Here is a 20,179-nt window from a genome sequence, read left to right on the forward strand (position 1 = left end):
TTAGGTATCACTGCCTGTGGAGCTAGATGTTGAGGGTGCTGATAAAGATGCAAGGGACAGAGCATGACAGGGTTAAGTGCTGGGGCTCCACATCACCCCAAAAAGCAAAATGTTTTGTACAATTCAGCCCCATCCTTCCCACAAAGAGTGATGCTCCTGCCGGTGGTCATCAAGGGAGGGAGAGAGACAGAAGTTAACAACTTAATAGAGAAAATCACTCCAGACACTGATTTGGTGAGAAAGACAACTGTATTTCTGCTCTTACTGTGGTGTCACATACAAGTTATAGTGTGGTTTAGTACAAGGAGACACTGGGATACACACAAATGAACCCCACTGTGAATTACACCATCCCACCGCAGGACCAAATCTTACACCAAGCGTGCAAACAAAGCATAAACAATGTAAAAATATATTATATATTTACATACACAATCTTTTAAAAAGCTGAGATGCAAGTATAAATTCCAGAGCTAAAACATGTCAGGGAGAAAACAGGGGTTAGATTCAGTGAGCTGTTTGTAGGCAAATTTACAGTCACAAAAATAAACTTTAAAAAACTCCAGGGTAAGCTGATAGGACTCTGGGACACGTGCCCAAGAAAGGAGCCCCTGATGTGCTGCTACGAGATGCCAGTGGCATGCAGACAGGAGGGCTCTGTAATTTAGTGACAGACAGGGACAGTGGTTTGCTGTAAGGCAGCAGCAGAGCTCCATCAGCCTGACCAGTGTTGGGATTTCTGCGTCCCAAGCACACCACAATCCGGTTATCAGAGCTGGGGCTTGCACCAGCACAGCAAATGTGTGGGCAGTGTTGTGTTGGGGAAACATAAGACGAGAGATGGCTTATTGAAATGACCGATGCTAAAACCACTTGCAAACTCCACAGTGGGTACCACGGCTTTGGGCAGAGAAGCGAGATGAGCTATTCCATCCCCTGCCAGGCATGCTGGCAGCCTGACGTCAGCAGTAAGGGAGATTTTAGTAGTTAAAAGCCTGAGTATTAATCCCATAAGTAAGCCCATTTCACATTCCCAGCCTTTGTCTGAGTTTAGTGACTCCAGCAGGTCCCCTGGCAAAAGCTGGCTATAACCTAGGTTTACACATTCCTCGATCTAGTTAAGTCACTTGAGGATCTTCCTACCCAAGAACAGGAGAACGCTAATCAACAGGTGGTGTCAAACACTTCCAAAATCCCCTCAACAGCTCAAATGAATTACTGTGTGCTTGAACCACTCATGTTCCAAAGCAAAACACAGACCAGCAAAGGTGTGGATGGAGCTTTTGAGTGTGGAGAGGGATTCAAACACAGCTCAGTCAGAGCACAACGAAAGCAAGCACACAGAAAGGACAGTCCAAGATACTCCCCAGCAGACAGCTGCACAAAACCAGACTGGGAGTTTTGTGTGGCACGAGAGAAAGCTGGGCTGACGACAGAGCACGCAGGACCTTCCACTCGCACCTCACTCGTCACAAGACCCTGAGCAGGTCCCGTCACCCACCCTCTGCCACAGACTGCCGAAAAGGCACTTCAGGGAAGGCTCCAGCAGCACCTAGAGAAGTGGCCAGGACAACCGTGTCTGGGAGACTCCTTTAAACATCTGCCGCCTTCATCTTCCATCAGTCTGCAGGGGCAGGGGGCTTTTCCTGCATCTCTTCTCACCCACCTATAGAATTATTCATGGAAGTTGCCATTTCCACTTTGTAGCAGCCAGCACCGGCTGCCTGACATGGCAAAACTCCAGCCTGGATTCTGCCAGAGCAGCAGCCCAAAACCTTTAGCTGGTCTGAAGTACATACAGTTAACAAGGAAAGATGTAAACGCTTGAAGGTTTCAAGCTTCTCAGGGTAGCTGCTGGCAGGGAGCAAAACACAGGGATTAAAGAGGTCACTAAATCCACTCAGGTTTTAGGTTTGACAGAGCAGTGCCATGCATGGCTGAAATGCAGAGAAAGCTTCGCTGCCATCCGGCAAAAGACGTCCCAGCCAAGCCCAGCTGTATCTGACACAGCAGCCCATGAATGTAGACCTGTCACCTCTTAACTCACTGCACGAGAGCCCAACAATTTATCTCTGGTTGCATTATGCCGGTGGCACTCGTTTCAGAGGCTTGCTGGAAGCTGACTCTGGATACATTTCTTGGTTTTGAGTACCATGCCTCCTCCCCTCTCTCATCCTCCTGACTGTTACAGGGAAGCTGAGTAAAGAATAAAGAAAAGGAAACACAGTGCTGCCTACAAAAAGATTTTTTTTTTATTGTAGAAGAATCATATTCATGATTCTCCAGAGGTTCAGGTAGGTAAGCCTTTGCCCAGCTCATCTTTCAGCCAAACACCTGATTCTACATGCTATAAATGTGAGTGTTAAATATGGTATTAAGTTCCTTTTTAAAATGATCCTGGATAGCAGCCAGAAACAGCATTCTCCACCTCTGACAGTGCCTTGAGATGACTAGTGTTTCTCTGCTGCTGACCCATCCCTTCAGGCACGTCCAGACCACAGGAGAGAGCTGACCTTGTGTACAATGTGTAAAAAGAAAATACTGGAAGATGTGGGGTACTGGCTGGAAGGTACGCAGGGACTTCCTGCCACAAAGGAAGGCTCATCTCTCCCTTTCTCTTTGAGGAGCAGAGCAGTGCAAAAGGAGCTGACCTTCACCAGCAGCATTCTTTGCTACACACATCTGGGGCACCCACCTGAAGCAAGCTGATGATGCACTCACGAGGACAAGATGTCGGGGTGCTGCATCCATGAGGTATGAACCTGCAGCTCCTGGAGGGCCCAGGACTTTCTCCCCACTTGAAAGCTCCCCTGGACTTCGGGGCAACACAAAGAGTGGATCTAGGCCTGCTGTGTGTAAGCACGTAGAGTCTTTCACCTCACTACCAGACACAAGGACTCCCAGGGAAGTTACAGAAAGACTAGATTGACATCATTAGCCAAACTTTAAATGGTTGAGTAAAAGCAATTAGGAAAAACCCCTACTGCAGACAGACAAACCAAGCAGCACTGGGTGGGTTCCTTCTCCGCCTCTCGTACATCTCTTGCATCTACCATGCCTTTGGGGGGCGATTCAAACATCCAGCACCTTCAGACAGGATTGGAAGTCCAAGCGTTAGAAGTCACTGAGGATACTGATGTCTGCAAACTCATTCCTGTACCGGTAAGCGTACAAACTGAGCAGGAAGGCCCATTTCAAGGAGATGAAACTCCAGACGCATGACAGGTAGTAACTTCTGGGATCAGTCAGGGCTAGGAGAGAAAAGGATACAGATACATTTAAAAATCCATTTATCCCTCATGCAGTCTGGCCAGGAAGAACTCAACTCAGCCCCCTAGTTCCTGGGAGATTTTCAGCCTGCATCTAAAGATCTTGTTCTGCAAGCAAGGCTTAATCAGTGCCTTATTCCCAGCTCTCCTGACTCAGATTGTAAAATTTCCTCATCTCTGCCACAGGAGAGTACTCTGGTCACAGTCTGAAGAAGGTCATTAGTATCTCTTGAGAGGCAGATCCTCAGAGCTGTAAGGTCACCCACCCCAAACTCTCCTTGCTTAGGGCCCAAAGGATGGAGTTTGCGCAAATTCCTGGATGGCAAAAACACGTGGCTCCAGAAAACAACCTCAACCTGCAATTCTTAATTTCTCTCACCCTGCCTTACTACTACTCCCTTCTCCCCCACCATGGCAGGGAGAGAGGAAATCTGCACATCTTGGGGGAAAACAGGAAATAAAATATATCCTCCTTCTAAAAATGCTTTTACCAATCGTTGTGACCAACATTTAATATATAATACTAGTGCGCTTCAACCTGTACTGCAGGTCTTCAATACAGTGCTGCGATAATCACACATTAGTGAACGACATGAACAGCCTATTTTTAGAGAATCTTTGCAAATGAACACCTTTCTTCTTTATCTATTATAAAACCACCTCTACTTAGGGATTACTTTGAAGTCAAGTGGGTATGGTTCTGCTTTTTGAGTGCATGTCAGCTGTCTTCATGCTTATTTTCAATGTTTAGGGTTTTTTGTTCTAGAGATGTCAACAGTTTTGAAATACACTTACATAACCTAATGAGTAAAGCAATTCCACCTCTAAGTGCAAGCTGCTTGGCCATTATTAAAAAATAAAGATAGATTTTTTTTTTTTTTTTAAGAATACACAAAGCAATACTTACTCAGTAAAACCCACTCGTTAAATGTACCAGTCCTAAACTTTCCATACATAGATAACCATTGCAGATGTGCTACTTTCCCCCAAAATTAGGGCTTTCCCTAAAATACCTCCATTTCCCTTAAAAACCCCAAATTTTCCCAAAACCAGTTTTTCCTCATGTCTCCAAGAAAGGAGGTGATGAAAAATATTTGGTTTTCTTTTTACATTTGTATTTCTAACAATTGCATACAAGTATTTTCATATCCTTCCACTAGGCTGAAGCACTTGAATCTCCACAGGGAATGTGCTTAGGCTAAGCCAAGTGCTTTTGGTGGGTTATGACCTCAACGCAGCTTGCCCACCACCATGAGTACAATAACAACAGGACTCTTAGTGGCTATCAGCCCAAATGCAGCAAGCAACAAACACAGACAACTTCTAAAAAAAACAAACCCCAAACTTTCTCTCTTTGGTCTATTGCCAAGCAAATACTGGGAGTGATTACGTGAACCCTCCTTAGACAATGTTAAATATTTTATAGCAACACAGCTTTATATGCTGACTAAGTGTAGAAGGCATTTTCACCCTGCTGACTTGTGTTTGGATTTCAATATCCTCACCCACCTGTTTTATGAGTGCTGAAGAGACAACGTTTAAGAGCACTCCCTTCATTTGTCATAGAAATAAGTAAATTCCAGTTCCTATAGGAAACAATGCTGGAAAACATGGACTGCCTGCCAGCAGTCCTATAGACCAGGCCTATCAAGGCAGCTATCATGCCCTAAGGGAGCGGCACTCATTGGGCAGCAGAATTACTCGTGGCATCAAGATATCACAGCAGAAAAATGAAATGCAATGGCACCCTTGCAGCCCCTCCACAAAATTCTCTCAACACTTCTCAGAAGAGATGGCAGGAGCACCTCCAGATTTGCACCCCAGCTCTGCTTCGCAGGCTCTTCTGTTCCTTCACATCCCATCCCAGTAATCTCAGCATCGCTAGTCATTTCTGCCAGTTGCCTACTGCAACAAAGTACTTACACTGGTGCTTGGTGATGGCCAGAACAAGGAATGTGCAGAATCCCACCACTGAGAGAGCTGAGAAGAGGATCCCGATGAAGAGGAAGAACCTCAGCCCTTTTAACCAGGTCCTCCAGTAATCCTGCACATACATCACATGCGTGATTAGGGCCCAGAGCGCCAGAACACCTGCTCAATTAGACAGCAAGGGGAATCAGTTCCATGCATCACACTGCAACACAGAAAGGTGTCTAATAAATATATATCTCGTTAAACCCCATATGAAACACCAAGGAACACTAATGCTTCGTGGCCATGTCCCACCCCAAAAGAGAGGGGAAATATCAGAATAAACGGCTGCCTGCGCAAGCATCACTCCCCAAGACCACCCCAGACCCCCTGCTTTCCGCACAGGCTTTAAGATACAGATCCTGATTACAGGCTGGCACAGAAAGGACTTCATTCACTGAATGGATTCCCCTAAATAACTTGTTCGTTCTCCTGTTTGGAATAGACCCATTTAACGCATACTCAGTGCAGTTTTATTTAATCCTCCATACAGCTTTCACAACATTACACGTAGCAAGCCAAGCACTTGGCAAGAATTAGTGCACCTTTTCACAAAGGCCAGGCAGCTCCTTTTACATATGGAAACGATGATGAAGAGCACCACTACATGACCACTGATTTTAGACACCTAAATCAAGATATACAGGATCTGTTCAGTACTCAGCGTTTCACATCATGTCCTTTAGCTCCAACCTATCTCTAGTTAACTTCATAAAGAGTCCATTTATACAAATCCCCTCCAAACACTTCAAGTGTTTCAAGTAAAGGGATGTAGAAGTTCAGCTCCCAGATGATTTGTACATACAATTCCTAGTTATGGCAAAGCATGCTCACCAAGTGTTTAAGGTGGCCTAAATCTAACTCCATGCTTTTGGGTCTGGCCCAAAACGTCTGGATTACGTAACCAGACAAATACCTGAGCACGTATAGTTTACATATATATATATTTTAAGAACAGCCAAATTCACTATGGCTTTAATAGGAACAGCAAAAGGCATCTCCCTAAGCTTAGGTGACTAGTCCATAACCAAATTTCAACTCCCTTGTCAAAAGGGAAGAAACAGAAGGAAAAAAAAGGGATGAAAGCATCCAAGTAACAGCTGTAAACAGTTTGACACAGGGAAAAACGATGCATCCTTCCCCAATCTTGTTCTAAAAACTGCTACCTTTTCACCACACTTCAGAAAAAAAATTAGAAGAGACACCCAATACAAGAACTGTCCGTTCACATGCTTAAAGCCTGTCAAAGTCTTATAACCTGCCAGAACAAGGCTGCCTGTCGTTCCCCATTATACAATCCCAACTACAAGCAACATCACCAACTCCAATTATAGCAAGCTGTTCCTCTGTTTAAGTCTCAGCGCTGAAGAGTATGACTAAATCTCTTTAAGCCGCTAACTCAACCTATAGTTAGAGCCACTTTACAGACTTCAAACATTTGACTCATTTTGGCAAAGACTTGGGCGGCACTTCTGAAATTTGAACCTCCAGTGGTGCAACTAACTGGCTTGTATTTCTCCTTTGCTGCCACCTCCTTTCCAGTTTTAAGGGCAGCAGGGGAAAAAAAAAAAAAAAAAAAAAAAAAAAAAAAATGACACCACTGCTAAAATACCAGGCTGCTTTATATGGTATCCTGCAATAACACAGACCTCCCTCTGCGGCTACTTCTCAACATCAAAGGAAGCAAAAACCAGCCTTGCCCGGTACAAGATAAACATTTTAATACTAAGGACAGCCACAAGTCTTGCCAGAGCTCATTTGTTACTGGATACGGTCATTATACCCAAAGCTTCCCAAGGCTTAAAAGAACGTATTATAGCACAGAGAAAAAGAACTGCGTCAAAACTCATAGATGAGCACAGTCGAGACTTGCTGTACAAACCCACTGGACTCGCTTTTCAGCTCCCAGGCAGCTTTCAGCTCATTTCTAGCAGGTTTTCTGACCTCGCCGCCCACATGGACAACAGATGCACTGCAGGTGCACATCAAATGAAGCTGAATATACACAAAGTCAGTTCCAGGCTATACAGTAGAACCCTGGCAATGCTTTTTGCCTCTTCAATGTCTTGGGATGGGGCACAGAAAGTTAAAATACCCTCAGTGGTGGCCCACAAAAGAGGTGGGTGGAAAAAGGACAACCTTCAAAAAAACCCCCAAAACCATAAAAGTGAAAGCAAAAGCACTCAGGGTGAACTAAAAACCCAATGGTGAAGTGCTGATATCCAGGACAGATGGAGCTCACAGACTTTTCACGAAAGGCAGAATCAGTCCATTACTTTATCTGGTTGGACCCGCTGTACCTAAGTGGTATATAAGCATGTTTTCTGGCTCCAGGCAGTCAGAATTTTAATTCAGAGACTCTCGTCAAGTCAGCTACAGATATTGCTTTTCCATGTCTGATTCCACACAGGCTACCACTACGCACGCGTGCTAGAGATCACAAAGCTGGCGGAAGATATTTCAGAGCTCTGCAGATGCAGACGACCATAATTGCGTTGGCAATGCTGTTCAAAAAGCCTGCCATGGGATTTGGTGGAAAACCCTATCACTCAGCTTGCTAAATCACCACTTCCTCGACTTCATATTACCTTTAAGCTTGTGCTCTAGCAAGTTCAACCCACATTTTTTTTAAAAAATGGGCAACTTGTGGTTTTCAGTCAGCAAAACAAGCTGCTTCCCCCTCCCAGCGCTTTCAGATGACTTGGCACAATTTATTTGAACTGCTGAGTCAAGTTGCTGGTGTCTCCACACCAAAATTGCTGCCGATGCTCTGAAAGCTCTGCGCGGGGAGAGCAGAGGCAGCGCATGAACTGTCACTTGATCTTGCCCCCACTGCCAGGCCTGACCCTGCACCTTCCCCTGACCCTAAAGGCTGACACAGTACTTGAAAGGAAGCTATTTGGCAAACTGTTGTGTTCAGTTAATTCTTAACATCTAGAGTAACTGCCTCACACATGACTAAGCAAAAAAGCCTCATGACAACTTCACCACGTGCTGAAGGACCGAGTTTGGTCACACGGTCATTAAAGACGGGGTATCCTTTTACAGGCAGCTCAGCCAACATCATGTTCTTTACCACGTGAAATAGAGGGGAAAGGAGTCTCTTCCAGCTCCAGCTGCATGTTTGCCTCCTCTCCCTTAGACTGCTACACCACTCAGAACCATTGGTGAAGCTATCCAGCTTGCAGAGCAGTTGATCTTTTTTTTTCCTAAAGTGGTAGAAAAGCATTCCAACACGTTAAACCAGCTCACAATACTGTCTGAAAACCATCAGCACTGGCATAAGAAATATTGGTGGCATGCATTCAGGGACAGGTAGGAGAAATGAGAACAGGACTTGCTTTTTTCAATTGCTTAATCTGCTCATCCTGAGCTTGTGAGATCATACTCGGGCCAGCACATGAACCCCACCAGTGCTGCTCAGAACTAGGGAACAGCCACAAAAGAAAGCAAAACCACCATCCAGATGTTGACAAACACATGTGAATAGAAGGGGCATACCAAGTGGGATGAAGCCATGTAATAGTAGGGCATGGCAAATCCAGCTTAGAGCCTGAATACACGAAGAAAACACAATTATTGCAGGGAATCTAATTTAAGCAGAGTCTATTGCTAAATATAGTTATCACTAACCAAACATGTACCTTTTCTAAAAAGCCTTCTTTAAACTAATTGCTTATCTACATACAGCATTCAGCAGGAAAAAACCCCCACACTATTTCTAACTAACTCCAGAGGAAAAGTGTCCATGAATGCTGGAATGGAGCATTTGATTCATGTTTAATTCAACTGAAATTGGCTTCAGGAAAAGAAACATCACCTCCTATTCACCAATATACATAAGCTAAGTGGTGAGAAGAACAAATTAGGTGTACTGATTTACAGAAAAGACTTTCATTATCACACAGAGAAACAAAAACCATACTAGTATTTTTAATTAATGTGAAAACTCTCACTTTGCAGACCTTGAGAGCAAAAGGTTTGCAGGTTTAACACCAACTCATTAGCTACATGTAGGTAATAGAAGAACAGCTAATTCATTCAGCTGTACAACTTCAAAAAAACAGTTTTTGAAACAGTTTTTACTGGAATAGGAAATAAAAGTTTTGCCTCATTTAAAGCGTGGAATGATTAACTGCAGGATCTTCAGGTTTTCTTTTTTACTTCAGGCAATTCCCCCAAATCCCTTCCTCCTTCACAAATGCACTTTGCATTCATACACAGAAGCAATACCTGAACCTGCAGATGCAGCCCTGGAGTAGCGTTCGTGGTTGTCAGCCCCAGTTACATCACCTGCTTAAAATAACATCAAAAATCTTACACCCCTTTCAGAGAAACATTTGTGTTGGTGGATTTACCCCACACATCATGGTTGGAATGACCCTAAATTGAGAGTGGCTCAGTAAGACACAATCAAGGGATTTCCGACATAGAGCAACGGGAAAGTTACCTCTAAATCAAAAACTAATTATCCCAAGTACACAAAGCTGCAGGAAAAGGAAACTGGCCCATCAAACAACCATGAGTACATCTGAAACAACAGTGACAGAGGCAGGTTTTTTTAAACATAAGTTAACAGGTATTTTGACAAGATTAATTCCTATTTAAAATACAAAAACTTACAGCATACTTGGAACAAGTTTAAATAAATTCTAAAAGGCAAGTTCAAAAGCAATCCCTCAATCTGTAACCTCCTACAGAAAAACACCAATATCTAAATATTTTGATAAGCCCTTTCGAAAGTTTGGCATACTTTAGCTCAAGTGAAACAAACTTTCCCTTTCTCCAAACATAAAAACAAAAACTGTGACAAACAAAAGGTTTTCTCAGACCCCTGCTCATCACTGACCAATTCTTCGGTCCCAGCAAAACAAGTTGCATTGTTGACAGGGAATAACAGCACAGCTGCCTTCCCTGAGGTCAGAGCAGCCAGAGGCCAAACATGTCACGCCACGTTTCCATGCTGTGGCAGGACACTGTGTACAACACTAATGGGCGTTACAGATTCTAGGAAAAAACAACAAATGTGCAACAGGGGCCAAAAAACCAAGCACACACATTCACACAGAAGCTATTCTGCAAAGAGCATTCTTATTCCCACCTTCTGAAACTCAAAATGCATGTTGATAATGGCAGACCAAGAAGATGGCAAACAAAATGACAATAAAAATGAAAAACAATATTAAAAACTACTTGCATAGTCCTGGAAAATATGAAGCCTGTGGTGATCAATTAGAAGACTTTCTTTCAGAGTGCTTACAAAGCCTTCGGTCATTTTCTGTCTAAACAATCTTCTTTTATAGGGTCTATTACTCTAGCTGGAGCATTAGAAATACCTACTCCAAAAGGAGCCTGAGCTTTGCCAACCTAAGTTCATTTTGCCATTTCTAAGTTTCGAAAACTTTGCTTTGTCTGGTTGACTCCCAGAAAGGGTAAAATGTTTTCTTCCGGGAGCTAAAGCCAAGCTAGCTCAGCCTCAGCTGTTTTTGGAAGAGGTTAAAAATGGGTTTTCTTGAACAGCTCTTCTGCCAAAATAGCTGGGGATCAACACTGAAATATTTTAGGAAAACAGCTCTCAAAGGAGAGGAGTCTTTGGAGTATTCTAGTGAAAACTGGTTTTCACTTGGCAAAATTTCCCTCTGGACACGTGCAATTGAGTGCTTTAATATTACAGGACGTTTTGGTTCAGAGGAAAGCAGATTGGGCCGCACACGTGCAAGAAAAACCTGGCATTGCAGCTTGTTGTTCAGCACCGAGTCGGTCTGCTCAGCCATTTTCAGAAGCAGGAAACAAGATGTACAGATTTCAGACGCTCTGTGCCTGTACCATTCACATTTAAGATGAAATCATCACATTTTCCAGCACATCAGCAGCACTTAGGAGGGACTCATTCTCTCCTCACAACTTAACTAAATTACGATTCAGCATAAGCCATGTGCAGTCTTTTCTGCATTTTCTTTTAGCATGCTTCCCTCCCTTTTCTCCATTCCCTAAGACGATGGACTAAAGCAGTCACGAGACAAACCTTAATCAAACAATATGTAGCATTTTATATGCAAAGCCAAACATTTAAAAATGCATGCCTCCATCGCTGCAATGCTTTTGGGCCATGCTATTCCAGCCCTGGATAGGGAACAAGCCAATTTGAGTAAATATGCAAGGTAGATTAGTTATCAGAGAATCACTACTTTTGTACACAACAGATACTGTGTCCAGCATAAACTAGCTTCTACTACTTTTACTTATCAGATATTTTTAAAGTTTCAAGTGTCTGAAAAGTACATTTTGTGTTTCATCTTCTTTGCAGCTGCTTTAATATCTGGTCCACATTATATTTGCAAAGCACAAGCTCTATATTTTGCCAGAAATATCTGAGCAGCTTGGAAACAGCCAATAAAGTCTCTTTGGAGCAGAAAAAAAACCTCTCTCTTTCTATTAAATTTAAAAAGAGAAGATACATACACAAGAACATTAAAAGCCACTCAGTAAAGGGCTGGATACATCCTGAAAACATTTAATTGCTTTCTTCTCTTTTAAACTGCCTCTGGCAGAATGAAAACAGCAGAGATGCTTAGAGATTCATGGCCTACTTAAAAAAAAAGAAAAATATTAATTTAAGACAGCGAGGGGAGAAGGTCAAACATACAAACAAGCAGTAAATTATAAAAGCCACTGTGACTAGCTCAAAATTAAATAGCAAACCACCGAGACAGCCAGTATTAACTCAGGAATGACTTTCTGGGTCCTGTGATTAGTCGATTAAGTTGCTGTCCCTCAGGTTATCAGAAACACCCAATGGGGTGTTTCTCTTTAAAACAAGGATATGATACAGAAGGTCTGTATCTGATTTAAGATGATCCCAAAATTCCCAAGTATGCATGCCCAGAGGCATATTTAAGATTTTGAGGATTAGTGAGTTGATTTTACTAGGCATTGTGTGTGGGGTTTATTATTATGAAAGCCAACCGGAAAGACTGGAAAGGTAGTTTGCTCAGCACCTTAGATTACATGCTTCTGGTTTCATAATGAGAGGTAACTGAGGGCTCTAGTTACAGACTCATCAGTATGTGGCAATTTTCCCTCCACAGAACTTTAATACAAGAACTTGGAGTAAACAAGTATCTAAGTCTTTACTTCAAATTATAGGAAATGTATCAGAGAAATGAGAGTTAGTATAAGCAGCAGTGGAGGGCAGATTTCAATGCAAAATGTAGCAGGAAAGGTTCTCTAGAAGATAAGCAAAAGATAAATAAACTGATTACAGAGAGACAGATACAGACTCCTAATGAGACAGGAATCAGTAGGACTTCTTACAGAGAGGAAGTATATGGATAAACATCCTAAAACACAGGTCCCTGACAAACCAACGGCACATCAACAAAAGCTGCAGCAGGCTGCAATCCATCTCACCAACACAGGCAAGAGAAAAGCAATGACAAACACACAGGAGGTGATGGGAAAACCAGAAAGATAGTTAAAACTAGATAAACATGTACAAACACACACTCACAGAGAAGGCTGGCAGGCAAAGCCTCAGCTTAATCAGAGGCATATTAACGAGGAACTGCTGCAAAGCTGCCAAATACACCAGCCTAAACAATTTTCTGCCCCCCCCACACAATGTCAGAGCTCCCAGCCACAGCAGCCCAACCTGCAACTCACTCGCAGGTGCTCAGATCACTTTTTGAAGCTTCTGAATGAAAAAGGCACATATGGGCCAAAAACCCCGTTTGTGCTAAAGACACCAAACCCACCCAGCACAGCAAACACACCTCCAGCACAGGGGTTTGATTTCACAATGACACCAGCCGCAGCAGCGCACACGCTGCACCCCAGCACTCAAGCTGGGTCACATATTTTGGGGGAGAAGCCATCTTTCCACATTATGTTATCCTGTGCAACACGCAGAAAGTTGCAACAGGTTTATTAGTAGACTGAAGGGCACAAAACAATGCCTGACAATTAACTTTGAAATGTCTACTCGGCGGAAAATTTCAGAAGCTCGCCCACTTCCTTTCCTGCCATTCTCTGCCAGTAGAAGTACTAGTTAGCATGTTACGATAAAAAACGGGTGATTTAATGAAGCATGCCAGAAACAAACCAAGTGAACGCCCTGCTTACCTGAAACCGAAGTATCCACAGTGTCTAAGCATAATGCAAACCACCTACACACCATGATTTTTTTTCCAAGAACAATCTTACTTCAGCAAGTAGCCTTAGCTTCGAAGCACAGAAAAAAACATGGCTTTTTTTTTTTTTTTTTTTTTTGGCTCCTCCACAACTAAACAAGCAACACTTAGCTCTCTACCCATGCAGGCTCCAATGTGCAGGACATGAAATGTCGATTTGTAAAGGCTAGGAGTGAATCGAGGGCACAACTTGACTTTAACATTTGTCTAGCAGCAGAATGAATGTAAAAGGTCCTCCCCATACACAAGTGGTTTTATTCCCAACTCCTTTCTGACCCCTCCATCGCGGGGATAACAACATTTGTGAGACAGCTCACTACATATCCTCAGTTCAGGGGTGGCAGCCTAAAATAAAAGTCTCATCTCAAATGTCTGGAGCACACTTCACCTATTGAGACATTGAGAGGGTAGAAAAGCGAAGCAGAAGGGCAGGAAAAAGCAGCCATGAATTTAAGATGACAGCAACCCCTTAAATCAGCTTTATCTCACACCAGAACATACATTTCTTAATCTGTTTCTCAGGCTTTGTGATCCTACTGTGACTCTACCTATATACATTTCAACAGATGTTTGAGAGCACACAAATTCAGAGTCCAAACTAACAAATGACTTTTTTTTTTTTTTTTAATTTTGTTTCTTGCTTGCCTTGCTCCTCATTACCTCAACTAGCTTGAATTACCTGGTAATTAACCAGCACACTAACCTCCTTCTCCTGGCAGACAATAATCTAAATAACTTCAGCACAGAAAGTACAGGATGGTTCCTCTCTCTGCTTTCTCACCAACCTCCTTCTAGAATGCAGACTTCCAAAATTCCTCTGTGAACACAAAGACAGCACGTGCATGCAGCATAAAATATTACTTGTTATTTTCTTGTGCATTTCTGGGATACAGCACTCCAACTTTCCTTGTGCCACCTAGTAAAGGGAGGTGTTGGAAGTTCTCTGCTTAATTCCAATTCCAGCTGGAATTCATGCTTTTTGGAGGGAGAGGAAGCAGAGAGACAACCACAACCCTGCACCTCACAGCTGCGGACAGCACAGCAAATACCAAGAGGTACACAGGAGCACTGGTGTTGCTCACGCAGCAGAAGTAAGCCAGATTCTTTACAAAGTTTAACTTCACTTTCTACTCTTCCTCCAGGTACTCAGCCAGAGAAAGCCATGAGCTGCTGAGCTGACAAACCAAGAGAGGACAATGTTCTGCTCCAACCCAATCATTAACTAAGGTCCACAACCGATGTAGGCATCTGAATCTCACTGATTCCAGTGGACGTTAAGATGCAGTTTACAGCTTCTGGCCTGTATGACAAGTAGCCCAAATGCCTGTTTCAGAGCAGCTGGCACAAATGCTTACAGGGGGTAAAAATGTCAGGAGGCTGGCGTTTTTCTTTTCTTTCCTGAAAATACAGAGCACACAAACACAGGTTGCCAGACCAAAATTTTACTAGGAAAGTCAACAAAGCTTTCAACTATAATTTTGAAATAAAATCCTCTTTTCTGTAACAATGCTGGCTAGCCTGTGGATGTGGATATACCTACTCTGATGGCCACACACAACTTAAGCCTCGAACTTTTAGAATTTTTCTCTCCACAACATAGCGAGTTGTACACCATCATTAACTAAAGCTATTATACCACAAGCAGCAAGTTTGCTAGATGTCATTGCAAAAATCTTCTTGGGACCAAGGGGAAGACTAGAACAATTCCCTCTTCACCAGCAGAGAGGTTATAAAATACATAAATTAACTTCTTTTTTTCCCCCAGGGATGACTATCAACAGATGCAGTTAACGTGTCCCACAAACCATGGGTTTGCATTTCAAGTTGGAAATACAGCCAGACACTGTGAGCTAAAGTCTCGCAAACAGTTTTTATTAAAAGTCACTCCCTTGTGGGCACAACAAGCCCCTCCAGGTCAGGAATTCCTGGGCAAATCGGGAAAGCATCACCTGCAGGCTTCCCAAAACAGAGCATAGCCCACCCAAGTCCCAAAACCACATCCTGTTGTCATCTGCTCTAGCCACCAGACAGAGCTTTTTTTCCCCCCCACACACCACAAGCCCAGTTTTGCCACCTTCACCACCAACACTCCGAGAAAACCAATGCACACATCGTGAAGGCAAGGGAGCTGCCACACACCGGCAGCCTGGCCTCAACGCCATCCCCAACCACCAGCTATCGCTTCCCTCCCATTTTCAGGCCGCTTGGTCATTTTTGGCCAGGTAAGACCACGCACCCGGGATGAGGTGATGGGGGTGCTCTGGGCTCACCCACCCTCACAGGTGCTTCCTGAGGGGGTCTGCACTCCCGGGGAAGCGCTACTCGCCCCCCCCCCCCCATCTCCCCTCACCTCAGGGATCACCCACAGCAGCACTGAGGCGAAGGCACCCACTCCACAGCCCTTCACTCCCAAGGGAAGGCACCCCACTGCCCTTCACCCCCAAGGGAAGGCACCCCACTGCCTGCCACCCCCAAGGGAAGGCACCCCACTGCCTGCCACCCCCAAGGGAAGGCACCCCACGGCCCTTCACCCCCAAGGGAAGGCACCCCACGGCCCTTCACCCCCAAGGGAAGGCACCCCACTGCCTGCCACCCCCAAGGGAAGGCACCCCACTGCCTGCCACCCCCAAGAGAAGGCACCCCACGGCCCTTCACCCCCAAGGGAAGGCACCCCACTGCCCTTCACTCCCAAGGGAAGGCACCCCACTGCCTGCCACCCCCAAGGGAAGGCACCCCACTGCCCTTCACTCCCAAGGGAAGGCACCCCACTGCCCTTCACTCCCAAGGGAAGGCACCCCACTGCCCTTCACTCCCAAGGGAAGGCACCCCACTGCCTGCCACCCCCAAGGGAAGGCACCCCACTGCCCTTCACTCCCAAGGGAAGGCACCCCACTGCCTGCCACCCCCAAGGGAAGGCACCCCACTGCCCTTCACCCCCAAGAGAAGGCACCCCACGGCCTTTCACCCCCCCACGCCCCTCACACCCTCCCTCAGCACGCACCGGCGGGCCCCGCTGCGGGAGTTCCCTCAGGCGGCGGCAGGAGCGCCCCGCCCCGCCGCCTTCCCCCCGCTACCTCGTACCCGAGAGCCCCCCCGCCGCCGCCGTAGCGGGTTGTCGGAAGGCCGGTGCCAGGCTCCAGGTGAAAAAGACCGAAAAGCCCATGAGGGCACCGACCGCCGCGTAGGCCAAGCGGATGGCGAGCGCCCGGCTCACCGCCATCGGAGCACTGCTGCGCCGCCGCCCCGCCCCGCCCCGCCCCGCCGACACCCGGCCCCGCCCCGTGCTAGCGCACCCCCTGGCGGCCGGGAGGACCGAGGGGAGGCGCGGGGCGGGGACATGGTTGAGGGGCGGGGGGGGTCGTGGGGACACGGGGGGACACGGGGGGACGTGGGGGGCGTGGGGACACGGGGGGACAGCGGAGGGTGTGGGGGACGTGGGGACATGGGGGGACACGGGGTGGACGTGGGGGACGTGGGGACACGGGGGATGTGGGGGACACAGGAGGGGACATGGAGGGGGGACACAGGGGGACATGGGGGACACGGGGGGTGCATGAGGGTGTGGGGACACGGGGGACAGTGGAGGGTATGGGGGGCGTGGGGACATGGGGTACAGCAGAGGGTGTGGGGGTCGTGGGGACACGGGAGGGGACACGGGGTGGACGTGGGGGGCATGGGGACACGGGGGGACAGCGGAGGGTATGGGGGGCGTGGGGACATGGGGGGACACGGGGTGGACGTGGGAGGCGTGGGAACATGGGGGACAGCGGAGGGTATGGGGGTCGTGGGGACACGGGGGGACACGGGGGGACAGCGGAGGGTATGGGGGGCGTGGGGACGTGGGGGACACGGGAGGGGACATGGAGGAGGGGACGGACACGGGGGCACATGGGGCACACGGGGGGGTGCATGAGGGTGTGGGGACGTGGGGGGGTGGGGGACACTGGGGTGGGGACATGGGGGACACAGGAGGACACAGGGGACATGGAGGCATGGGTGGGTGGGCATGCAGGGGGACATGGGGGACACGGGGGGTGCATGAGGGTGTGGGGACACGGGGGGACAGCGGGGGCATGGGGGGGCGTGGGGACACAGGAGGGGACATGGAGGGGTGGGGACATGGGGGACACGGGGTGCATGAGGGTGTCGGGACACGGGGGGGCGTGGGGATGTGGGGGACACAGGAGGACACAGGGGACATGGAGGCATGGGGAGGTTGGGCTATGGGGACATGGGGGGGACACAAAAGAGACAGGGAGGGTGTGGGGACACGGGGACACTGGAGGGTGTGGGGGGCACAGGTGGACATAGGAGACATGGAGGCATGGGTGGGTGGGGACGCAGGGACATGGGGGGACACGAGGGAGACACGGAGAGCACGGGAAGACGGGCACATGGAGGCATGGGAGGGGACATGGGGATCATGGGGGGGCATGGGGTTAGGTGGGGGGACACAGGAGGCGTGAGGACACGGGGACATTGGGAGATGGGGAAGCACGTGGGGTTGGGGACGTTCTCTGCGCAGCTTTCGCTTCCTCTCTCGGGCAGTTTCCCTTCTTCAGCCAGCACCATCCTGCTCGGTTGTGGCATTGTGGCTTTGGGGGCACCTAATAAAAGTTCTTAAGTAGTTTTGGGGCTTTTCCGTTCCCTTTTTCTCCCCCCCCCCTTTTTTTTTAAACCATTTTTTCATTTTCTGAGCTGCCGGCTGGGTTTGGCTGCACTTAAACCCAGGAGGCAGAAACTTGCAGTGGGGGTGGAGACGAGAATGGGCTTTTTCTACTTATTTCGAATCAATTATTAATTGCACTTGTGTAAACGGTGCATCGTCTGCCGCTCAAGGACGGCAGGGACGGATGCTCTGCCCAGAGCCTGGGAATCCATTACCTGCTCTGTTCCAGCTCATAATGGTTTTTCCTTAATTTTCCGTGTTTAGTCTCTACCAAGATGATCTTTCCAGGCCTGGGAAATTGCAGCTTGGCTGCTGGGACCGCACGCAGAGGAGTCCCTGCTCTAGATGGCAGCAGCCTCCTTCCCTTTCAGTCTGAGACATCCCTGAAACAACATCTCCCCTTCCCTCTTTCACTTTATCCAGCGAGGTCTTGAAAACCACCAAGGATGGAGTTTCTCTGTACATCCCATGTGAATGTCTCTGACTTCAGCCTCCTGCTGTGAACCACCACGGAGAACCTGGCTCCATCTTCTCAACAACCATCTTGTAGGTGCTCAAGGCTGCTGTTATGTGACCCCAAGACTCTTCTGTTCTTTAGGTTGAACAAACGCCATTTCCTCAGCTTCTCCTCATGGAGAACCTCCAGCTTCCAACCATGCTCCAGCCTCCAACCATCTTGGTGGCCATCCATTGAATTCACTCCAGTTCATTGACATCTATCTCATACTGGTGGACCAAAACTGGTCACAGCATCCAGATGTGGTGCAACGAGTGCTGAGTGGAGGGGAACAAGTGACAAACCATCGGAGAACGTGGGGAGGATGTGGAGGATACTCATTTTTTGGAGGACATGATGATGAGGACAGTAACGGCAGGTCTGCAAATGTTGACATTCATTGGGGCCGAGAGATGTGGCTGAGGGTTCAGCTCTGCCAGTTCAAGAGCAGGTCATGGGATCTGAGAGCGGAGAAAATGTTTATGCAGTGTGACCGACCCGTGAAGCCTTATCACATTCTTGGCTGAAGAATCGGAAAAATTCACGGGGGAGCTCACCGCAGGGCTTGGAGGAGAAACGGCATTTCTCGGACCGCGCCATGGGATGTTATTCTGTGCACACCTCATGCCTGAGATGCTGAACGCGCATCGGTCACGGTCACTGGTGAAAACATGGATAATCTTGCAGCTCGTTTGGGTTCAGCAATGCCGAGTCTTAGCCTGACGCATCCCAGGGCTGAGCACAGTCCTCAAAGACTCAGTGACATTAATAAAATATCAGGTGCCCTTGGCATGGATGGCTGCAAAGATCTGCTTGTCCTGGGTGCCTTTGGCTGGGGGAAAGACATGCTGTTAGTGTTTTTTTAGCATAAAAACCTTGAGACCTGCAAAAACCCCTCTTTCCTGATGCCTCCTGCAGCCACTGCAGGAATTCAGATGCTGCGTGCACATACCTGAAAGCACAATAAGCGGCGTCAGCAAACGCCAGTCAGCTATTCTGTGTCAAAACAGGTAAAATCAGCTCCATCTCCATTCTCTCTGCTCAGACTTTTCTCACACCTACTTTCCGCCAATTACCCAGCAGAAATTTGGAGACGACTTCTATAGTGTCATGCCAACTCTGCTGAGTCTGCCTGAACGGCTGGTGCCAAAGACAAAAAGATTTTGTGGAATAATTTTTTTACGGGTAGAAAACCTCTCTGACTTGATCAGAAACAAGAAAGTCTGTTTTTTTTCAGATGATCAAGGTTCAAATAGATCATTTAGGGAAGATCAAGCCACAGCAGAAAATCATCCAGAAGGATTTGGGGAGATCTAATAAGGGGAGCAGGTTTTGGGGAGCAGGTCTATCACTTAGACCAACCTCAGAGATGGTCAATGTGTCTTTTAAAAGGCTGCAGGAGGGATCTGGAGATCACAAGTGGGTAGATCTGTCTCCAGGCTGGGTGATGGGTTCGGGAGACCTTGGGCTTTTCCCATAGAAAACAGGACGTCAACGCGGGTAAATACTGGGAAAGAGTAAATGCTGCTTTGGAAAGTGGAATAAAGTGGTCTCGTGGACGTAATGTACATTAGTTTCTAAAGAA

At 47.0% G+C, this 20,179-nt stretch overlaps 1 protein-coding gene across 3 annotated transcripts; it reads right to left on the reverse strand.

Moving 5' to 3' along the window:
• Window positions 1-230: 230 nt before the first annotated feature.
• Window positions 231-16,676, reverse strand: SLC48A1 (solute carrier family 48 member 1). Of its 3 annotated transcripts, none has more exons than XM_052809536.1 (3): window positions 16,511-16,676; window positions 5,193-5,360; window positions 231-3,251 (listed from the first exon to the last, which is right to left on the reverse strand). In XM_052809536.1, exons 1-3 carry the CDS (start codon window positions 16,647-16,649, stop codon window positions 3,115-3,117), a joined length of 444 nt encoding a protein of 147 aa, XP_052665496.1. In that variant the 5' UTR covers window positions 16,650-16,676; the 3' UTR covers window positions 231-3,114. The 3 variants fall into 3 exon arrangements, with proteins under 3 accessions (XP_052665496.1, XP_052665498.1, XP_052665497.1); XM_052809538.1 differs by lacking the exon at window positions 16,511-16,676 and adding an exon at window positions 11,703-11,829; XM_052809537.1 differs by lacking the exon at window positions 16,511-16,676 and adding an exon at window positions 8,317-8,846 and having other exon boundaries at window positions 5,193-5,313.
• Between the last annotated feature and the right edge of the window lie 3,503 nt (window positions 16,677-20,179).

Source organism: Harpia harpyja, chromosome 15 (assembly GCF_026419915.1).
Source record: "Harpia harpyja isolate bHarHar1 chromosome 15, bHarHar1 primary haplotype, whole genome shotgun sequence".
NCBI lineage: Eukaryota > Metazoa > Chordata > Aves > Accipitriformes > Accipitridae > Harpia > Harpia harpyja.